The following is a 9,515-nucleotide window of genomic DNA, read 5'->3' as shown; positions in this document are numbered from 1 at the left end:
ATGATTTCTAATGAAAAGAAATTTTTGGGGCCCAATTTTATATTGTTATTATGCATGCATTGTCCTAGTATTTAGTAGTTGTTACACGGGTTAGGCGGGTCAACCCTAACCCGGCCCGCATTAGAGAGGGTTGAACAAGGCAGTCCGGGTTGAACCCAACCTGCATGCAACCCCCAGGCGGGCTAGGTTGCTATTTGGCAACCCTCCAACCCGGCGTGTTGCTATTTTGTTTGCATTAGCCAACTCGCCAGGTTGGCCCAAAAAAATTAAAAAATTAAAAAATTAATTATTTTTTTCAAGTTTTCCCTATTTTTTTAATTATTTTAATTAAACTATTATGGTTGAACTCTTACAAACAAATAATTTTACACAATAATATTAAACTATACTTCTAAATCATAAATATTAAAATTTATAAAACTTTGTAATATTTGACATATTGTTATTATTATTTTTTATGGTACGTAAAATAAAAAAAATACTAAAGTCTTATTCTCAAATTTCCATGTCTTATATAAAATATAATTCATTCTTCTGCTAAAATTTCATGAATTGAATGAATAAATCTAATTTTTCTTATACTACAATTTTATTGTATTAAAATTGAATTAATATTTGGAATGTTAACAAAAAAAAAAAATTTAATTTAATTGAATTATTGATATTTGAAAAGTTACATTTATTCATTTATTTGAAAAGTTAAATAAATTAAAAAATAGGGCTAACCCGGCCCGGCCCGCAGCCTAACCCAGCAGGTTAGGGTTGGCGGGCCGGGCTGGGCCAGCCATTTTCCCAAAAATGGCGGGCCTAACTGTAACAACTTCTTTCTACTATTATATTCATAAAATATATCAATAAAAAGACAAGTATATTTATCAAAAAGGTTGGGTTAAAAAATTCTCTTTACTTAATAAATACATTCTTTACATAGTACAACATCATTTGTACAAAAGACTCTAAAAAAGACAGTGGACAGTGCAGCCAAGTCTCCCTGCTTATCGACGTCCATCCGACCAGATCCTCACCTATGTCCTGTACAACAAAGAAAACAACATAGTGAGCACAAAGATGATCAGTAAGTAAATCTTCTACGCTATAATCCCCGTGCATTACTCATCAATTCTTTTTGTACTCTTGTCACTTTCTCTAATTCTAGTTCTCGCTATTCTTTTCTTTCTTTCTATTCTCATCTAAAAAAAAAAAAAAAAAAGCCTCCAGCTTGCCTATTTATTATCTGCCGCCCAGAAGACATGGTTTGTTCTAGGTTTAACACACATAAAACAAAGTCCATGCTTATGAATTTATTTTTTGACTTAAAAGTGTTTTTCACCAAAAAACATCTACCTTATCGAGGAAGTTCAAGATGTAACGTAGAAGTATGGGCCAAAAGATTTACGAGGTAGGATTTGAAAAACGTAAGAGATGGGGAGTTATTAAGAGGTGAGATTTGAAAATTAATAAAAATATTTCCTATGTTTGTTAATTTACTAAATACTCATGTAATAAAATATTAAAAATTGACAAAACACCCTCACCCATCCATTAAATACCTACAGTCGGTCACTATCATTGGAGGATGGTCAGAGTCGTCGTATCGGTGCACGCTAATATGACTTTTTCCAGTTAGATCTACCGTGGATCTACAACTAGATCTGACCATTAACGACTAGATATGGCCGCGTTTAGTCGTCAACGATGGACATATCTTGGCTGTCGTTGAGGACTAGCTATGGGCAAAGATTTTCATCTTTGGCGGTAGATCTAACATTTTTCAACCAGATCTACGGTGGATCAAGTTGAAAAATGGTGTGAATCTAGCCAAAAAATGGTAGATCGGCGCACTATCAGCCAAATCCAATCGATAGTGTGCCATTATACTAGATTTCGGCCACCTTCTAGCAATGGTGGCCAGAATCTTGTAAATGTGGGTAAATGGGGGTGTTTTTGTTAAAATTTAAACTTTTTTGAGGTGTTATAAATTAATAAACTTAAAGAGTGTAAAAGTAATTGAATAAAATATAATAGTATTTTTATAATAGAGAAACAATCGCATATTTTAGAAATGATAGGAATATGATTGGACAAAAATATGGAGAAAAACGCACCTTATCTATTTTGTCTCTACGCTCAACTTATACGATGTTTTTGCAAGAAGTATTCCTTTAATTGAGAGTCAACACAAAATGCAGTGAGACAGACCTCTAATTTGGATGATATCGAAAAGGAAACAGGTGGAAGTTTCTTTCAACATTGGACAAGATTCATAACAAGGCACATTACTCTTTTAAAAAAAAAATTATTTAAATAAAGATTCAGAGGAATACAGCTTACACTGAAGATACGTATAGCCCCATTATGAACATGCTGAAAACATTGTCAGTTTGTCTTTAAACATTCTCTGTTACTATCTGAAGATGAAGATGACAAACAATATAAAACATTTTCTGAAAATGACAAACAATTACATATGCTGGGACGATTGAGTTCTGAGGTAAGAAAGTTTCAAATCTATTTACAATCAAATTAATCAGGTTCTCTTGATAATTTCAAGAACTTTTTTTTCCATGGAATATAGAGCTAGACATGTTTGAGTATTGGTTTTGCATGGTCAACGAAAGATCATCATTCACAGAGATGGTTTTTTTTTTTTTTTTTTCTGCTGATTAAAAATGCAAGATCCCGCTTCTATAACACACAATCCCACCCGGTAATCTAAAACTAACTATATCGCCCTTTATTTGTTCTTTTTTAAATATTCTCATATATAGCCACCTTAATAATTTTAATTCCTACAATGTAAGGGTTTGTTTAAAGGACACTTTAGCCATGAAAAATAACAAGGCAAAAATAATTGGAACGCTGTAGACTATCAAGTCTATCAAGTCTCATAGTCTTGTGCTATGTATTGGTAATATAGTATTTATTGTTTTTAAGGTATAATTAGTAAGTTATCAGATTTTATGGTTGGATTTGTGATTATTAAGTTGGCTATATACATTCCTTTTTTGCTTGACTTTGAAATTGAGGGTGTATAATGTTAGTTTTTGAAATCATGGAGTGAAGTGTAAATCAAGATTTCACCTCAATTTAATAAATACCACAATTTTCAAAATCAGAAATTAGAGCCAAAATGGAAGGGATGATGATGTCAGTTTTGAAACCAAGGGATAACAGTCGATAAGTCAAATTTGGGGGTAACAATGTAAGTTCACCTTTTGTATATAAAGTTGAGTAATGACTTTTTCCCACCCAAAGTTTGCCTTAATACCATTTCCACCCAAAGTTTCAAATACCACTTTCCACCCAAAGTTAATATTCTATTACTACCCAAAGCTAATTCTGGAGGTACAAATTCTCTCCATCACCACCATTTGAACCTCCGATCTCCTCTCTAAAAAACCTCTCTCACTTCGACACCTGATTTTTGTTGATTGTCGACTACCATAAAGTTAGAGTTATTGCTCTTTGCTGATTTCTGACTGATTCCGATAGCGAATATTCAATCGGTCACCACCATTTAATCCATCGGTTTCCACTCTACAAAACTCTTCTTACTCTAACTCCTGATAACTCGCCGAATGCCAACTGAGAAAGTGAAATGTATTTTGGGTATTAACGAATATAAACTTGGGGGGATAGTGTCGTTAAGGAAAACCTTGGTGGAAAAAGTCGTTTACTCTATAAAAGTTTCTTCAACAGAGACACACAAACTTTTGTATACATACATTAAGTCAATTGCAGTGCAGACATTCAACTAACAATTCTTACTCAATGTGTCCCCATTGGATATTTGGAGTAAAATAAGAAATTATCTTAAGGTGAGATTCTTAGAACAAATGAATTCATTTCTTCCCTAACTTGGCCCTATAGGAAATAAAAATAATAGGTTGGTCTTATTGACAATGTCAAACAATATTTCTTGCCTTCTTACCTCAATAAGTGACCAAAAAATAGACTAATCCATTCAAAACTGCCTGCCATATCTGGATTTTGACCTCTGCAATATATAAACAACATCCCTGAAGATCAAAGAGAGTAAGAAGTTTCTTTTTTATTTTTTTTTTTATTTTTTGTTTATACTGAGATTGTTCTGAATATTGAGAAGGCTAACAAGATATTGGTGCAGGAATCCAGTTATGGAAGGTGATATGATCAGCAGGATGCCTGATGAAATCCTTTTTCATATAATTTCTTTACTCCCTTTTGAGTCTGCAATTCAAACCATTTTTCTGTCAAACCGGTGGAGGCTTCTGTGGAATTTGGCTTTGGTTCAACATGGAACCAAAGAAGAGGTTGCCAGTGCAGTTTCAGGATTTCTTACAAATTTCAATGAGCAGAATCCTACAAAGAATACCAGGAAGCTTCGGTTTCATTTTGGGAAAGATGGTATCCTCTCAGCTATTATTGCGCCGAATAATAAACTTCATTTAGATTTCTCTACTGAGAGACAGGATCTGGTAACGCAGTTTGGTTTCGAATTGGAGTTGAATTGTGAAAACCTTGTCCACCAGCCAACTACCCCTTCCTTCTTTGTCAAAACTCTTAATCTAATCTCAGTTAACCATCTTTCTAATGAGGCGGTTTCGTCTACAGTTTCGAGTTTTCAGTTTCTTGAGAATTTGAAGATCACTGACTGCAATGGGCTGACATCTTTATGCATAAACTCCAATACAAAGCTTCAGCATTTGACCGTCTTTGATTGCCCACAACTGACATACATCCATATCAAGTCTCCAAAACTCAAAACTTTCCGATATAGAGGACTACTTCCTTCAGTTTGGCCTGAATTTCATTATAACCTGGCAGATGCCATGTTTGATTCCAGGCAAGGCCCTGGATTTAGTAGCTTCAAGAGATGTGATTTTGACCCAGTTTTATTAACAATAAAGAATGCCAAACTTCTGACGCTATGCAAATGGACTTTTGAGGTACGTCCAAGAATATAAACTCTATCTGATGACATTAATTTTGAAATTTTGTCCTGCAACTTATGCAAAATTTCCCTGCAGGCACTGATATGTCCTTGCTTGTCCTCTTTAAGGGCGGAATTCCAGTTCTATAATCTAAAAGAGTTGTGGTGGATTGACGATTCGAACGAAGGATACAACAGTGACTCCTTAATCTCTTTCCTCAAGCTCTGTCCTTCTCTAGAGCGACTCTTCATAACTGTAAGTGATCTCTCAGTCCTCATTTCAACTAAAACTTGCAGCAGAAAGTTAAATGTACAGGCACTTTTAAATGTGCAGATTGATCCTGAAAGCTACTGCGCGACGAGCGCAGCCACATGCTCAATAAAAGTTGGTATGCACACAAAATTGAGATATCTCAAAGTGGTCAAATTTGAGGGATTCACAAATCAGGAGGAGGAGATCACATTAGCTGAGCGTTTACAAGAGATAGTTACTGTGGATCCCGTGATCCTGGCAACATCTGATGGGAACAGGTGGTGGAGTTTGGTAAATGATGCTGAAAACAAGTCAAAGCTACAGAAAATGGGCAAATTGGAAACATTGGCTTCCCGATCAAGCGAAACAAAATGTTCATATAAGTTAGTCGAAGAAGTAAAACACAAGAAAGAGTTACTTCTTGAGCATACTCATATGGGTCTGTGATGGAAAATTTCCATAAAATCCTGAGAGTCCATGAAAGGCTTTCTATTATTCATTGTAAATAAGGCAAGCTGTATGTAACTGCCACAATATTACTGGAAGTAAGAGCTTTGTTGCCCATAAGAAAACGATCTAAGAATTAAAATTTGCAGCTATGTTGAGGCCCTCCAAGAAGCTTATTCTTTCTTATAAAAGTCAACCAGGGGAAACCTCTTTGCAGGCATTGAATTTAACGTCTCTATACTGAAAATGATTTTTTTTTTTTAATTAACTGTAAAAGTATACTTCTTCAAACAGAGCATGAATATTATATTATGATGATATATCAAATTGAAAATTAAGCAGGTGGACTATCAATATTTCAAGAAAATCAAATATCAAACCAGCAAGTAAGGTCCTGAAAATGATGGTGTTTTTAACATATTAATAAATTATTGAAAGTCTAATCACGGAAGGGAATTTTTCATCTGTTCAATCTTCAAAGAGGAAAAAGAAAAAAAAATACTTCTCTCTTCTCTGGTTCCAGTTGCTAGCTCGCTTGTTTAGACTGATTGCTTAGAGTTGAATAGTCGATGGATTTCTTTATATATATATATTTTGTATTAACACTGGGGTTCATCTGAGTGCCTGAAGTTAACTTCAGTTATAACTAGAATTGGGATTCAAAGAAATACTCTCGTATTATAAATACTTAAATTAAATAGCTATTCTGCTTTTCTGCAAGTCCATTTTTTCATTAGATAAAGTAGGCAAAATTCCGGAACTTGGAAACCCAGCAAACATGTTAATCAAGCCGCTGTTCTGAGGGTTCTAGAGTAAATCATTCAATTTTCTCAGTCATCTCAAATTTATTCTCCTGTGTTGCCTTGTCAAAATTCAGCCATTGCATGCTACCGTAATGGCTTTGAATCTTTAAGCCCACCTCAGGATTAGACTTATGCCCATTTAAGCAAAGATTATCTATTCACACTGGCAATAGCTGCATCACCATTAACTATAGTTGACAATTGCCCTTTTCCACATATTCAATAGTCAAAATTTTCAAGCCTTTGCAATTTTTGATATGGAATAGTGTTAGCTAGTTTTTAGTTTTGTTTTTAACCTTTTTAATTTAATCTAAGACTGGATATGATTAATTTAGTCCAAGAAATAAGCAAAAACAGAGAATTTCACTAAAATAACAAGTAAAGATAACAAAGAAGCTCCCACCTTCCACTCCTCCAACAACATAAATGAAGACAACAATACAAACCTAAACAGAATTACATAGAAACCCAACTTCATTTCCCCAGTCCACCATCGACACATTTGCATTTCTTTTTCCAAATTTTATTCTCTCCATCATCTAAAAAGCTGTGAGAGAATGATGTTTATAAATTGACAAGAGATAAAAAGTTCTTAAAAATCACTGGTGGAAAGTGGCTCATGCGTGCCCTCGACAATAAAGATGTGGTCATAGACAATGGCTGCAATGGCTGCACCAACAAGTGGACCTAGCCAGTAGACCCAGTGGTTAGTCCATGTCCAGCTGACCACTGCAGGGCCAAAGGAGACTGCTGGGTTCATGGATGCTCCATCAAAAGCACCACCAGCCAAAATGTTGGCACCCACAATGAAACCAATTGCAATAGGTGCAATAATCCCCACATTTCCTTTCTTTGGATCCACTGCCGTTGCATACACTGTGTACACTAGCCCAAAGGTCATCACAATCTCGAAAACCACTGCGTTCCACGCAGAGACTCCAGATGACAGAGAAAACGCTGATGTTTCCTGCAATTTCACCATCAAGTCAATTGAAATTAGGTCTTTAACAATATACTATGACCTTTCCAACAACCAATGCGATTAGGCTCTAAAGAAGAACAACTACAATTGTAGTTTTACATTCTCTTAGTAATTCTCAAATACTTGAGATTGACAAGTTACTTACCAATCCACCAGTGGAAAACTTAAGCAGCAAGCAAGCGACAACTGATCCGAGCAACTGGGCAATCCAATACAAAATCCCTCTCAACAATGTGATGTGTCCTCCAACAAATGCCCCAAATGTCACAGCAGGGTTCACATGGCCCCCGGAAATATTTGCCCCAACTGAAACCGCCACAAATAGCCCAAATGCATGAGCCAGTGATGCAGCTACAAGCCCTGCCGGTGTCGTTGACCCTTTATCTGTTAACTTATCTGCCACAAGAAACATCAACCATTTGATCACAAAACCAACAAATAAAAGACCAAAGATTGCAAAAAAAAAAAATTGTTTTATCATTTGATTACCCAGTTACGTAACATGAACATTTTGCTATATACTTAATGTTACAAAAACCAAATTAAAGGATAACTTAATATTAGAATTTGAAGATCTTACTGAAGGCCATTCCGGATCCTTCTCCGGCAAAAACAAAAATGATCATTGAGAAAAATTCGGCTAGAGCCGCCCTCAAGGCGTCCGGCTGGCTCGCCTCTCCAGGGCTTCCAATGGCAATTCTGTAAATTGGCATTTTTTTGGAATTATTTCACAAAAAATTCTTAGCTCAAAAGCTTTCACTGATCACTCTTGCTTTTGCTTCTGCTTTCTATAGCTCAGTGTTTCAGTAAGAGTTTCTATTTATATATAACAGAAATAACGGCTGTAGACCGGGTACAGCCGGTACCCGGTAAAAACTACTGAGCGGCCAATCAGGAGTGTCTGTTTTGTACTTTCTTTAAGCCACACGTCGGTGACTTTACAGCTATCAACCGGGACCCGCGTTTTCTTAGTATGTTGACACTTGTACGGTGATGAGGCGATTTAGCTACGGTGAAACCGGCGATCAGGAGATACAGATCGCCGACCAAGTGAGAAGGCGGGTCCCGGTAGGTAATTGTGTGGTTAATATTTGATCAAATGAAAAATGTGCGGTAAGGGCGGCGAGTTTTTGGATTGAGATGGCCGACCGTTGAATATTCAAATCATAATGTGTTAAAATGCGGGAGTTGAATTGGAGGGAGTTTTGGTATAGTGTAAGTAGGGACCATCGCAATTAGATTGTGTCGGCTATTGAAGTGGGTCCAAACAATGATTTAATACAAACCGTCCAAGTCGTATATACCATTGACTATGATCCACGCTCATTTATAAATCATGTGGCGTTCATGATTTTTACACGTTTAGTGGTAAAAATCATTATGAATACGATGTTTGTTTTACATTTTTGGTAGTACCTACCAAATAATCAAATTCTTACTCAAGTTTTAAAAACAATTCTTCAGCTATATTTTAAGTGTTGAAATAAATTATTAGAAATTTAGAAGACAATTTGGAATTATTTATAAACTCTTAAAGTATAATTTTAACTACAAAAGAATTTCAAAAATCTCAAGAAAATTTTTGTTATTTATCATCGTATAGAAGACTATGTTTAACCCTTTAAAAAAAAATATATATAGTAAAACCTCTTCATAGTCATAATGTTGGGACTAAATAATTTTATTACTATGAGGAGGTTATAACTTAATAGAAATGTAGTTAAAAAAATTTCTTATTTCATAATTCATGTTTTAGTAATACAATATTAGGATTTCAATTCATGTTTTAATAATATCGGCATTTCAATTGCCTATTTTTGAAACGGATAGAAGATCGTGTTTTGAAACCAACAAAGATAATTGTCCTTGATGGAATTGTGAATACAGTTGCTGCATGACAACTGATGTGAAGTCACAAACAATTGCCAACTATTTTAAGCATTACAAAATTAGGACCCCAATATCGATGAATTGCAAGTTACAAATGAAATGGATGAGGAGAATCAAAGAGTCATTGTAAAATTAAGTTATCAAATTCGACAACTTCACTGCACTAATCGAATGAATATTAATATCTTCCGTAATCAAAAAAAAGAGTAACAATTCATGCATGCTTTA

The 9,515-nt window shown here is 35.1% G+C and overlaps 2 protein-coding genes across 3 annotated transcripts; one reads left to right on the top strand and one right to left on the bottom strand.

The window, feature by feature from the left end:
* The first annotated feature begins 3,978 nt into the window (after positions 1-3,978).
* On the top strand, positions 3,979-5,769 carry LOC116115629 (F-box protein At2g39490-like). 2 transcript variants are annotated; one of them, XM_031401765.1, is made up of 4 exons: positions 3,979-4,035; positions 4,127-4,928; positions 5,010-5,168; positions 5,247-5,769. In XM_031401765.1, the coding sequence occupies exons 2-4, from the start codon at positions 4,137-4,139 to the stop codon at positions 5,610-5,612; spliced, it is 1,317 nt and encodes a 438-aa protein (XP_031257625.1). In that variant the 5' UTR covers positions 3,979-4,035; positions 4,127-4,136; the 3' UTR covers positions 5,613-5,769. The 2 variants fall into 2 exon arrangements, with proteins under 2 accessions (XP_031257625.1, XP_031257633.1); XM_031401773.1 differs by having other exon boundaries at positions 4,014-4,035; positions 4,135-4,928.
* A 990-nt stretch (positions 5,770-6,759) lies between these two features.
* On the bottom strand, positions 6,760-8,202 carry LOC116115583 (aquaporin TIP1-3-like). The gene is made up of 3 exons (XM_031401720.1): positions 7,978-8,202; positions 7,543-7,793; positions 6,760-7,382 (listed from the first exon to the last, which is right to left on the bottom strand). The coding sequence occupies exons 1-3, from the start codon at positions 8,108-8,110 to the stop codon at positions 7,008-7,010; spliced, it is 759 nt and encodes a 252-aa protein (XP_031257580.1). The 5' UTR covers positions 8,111-8,202; the 3' UTR covers positions 6,760-7,007.
* Positions 8,203-9,515: the final 1,313 nt, after the last annotated feature.

This window comes from Pistacia vera, unplaced genomic scaffold (genome assembly GCF_008641045.1).
Source record: "Pistacia vera cultivar Batoury unplaced genomic scaffold, PisVer_v2 Contig1222, whole genome shotgun sequence".
Taxonomy (NCBI): Eukaryota; Viridiplantae; Streptophyta; class Magnoliopsida; order Sapindales; family Anacardiaceae; genus Pistacia; species Pistacia vera.
Note: the sequence above shows the minus strand (reverse complement) of the source record. Positions and strands in the feature narration are given on the sequence as shown.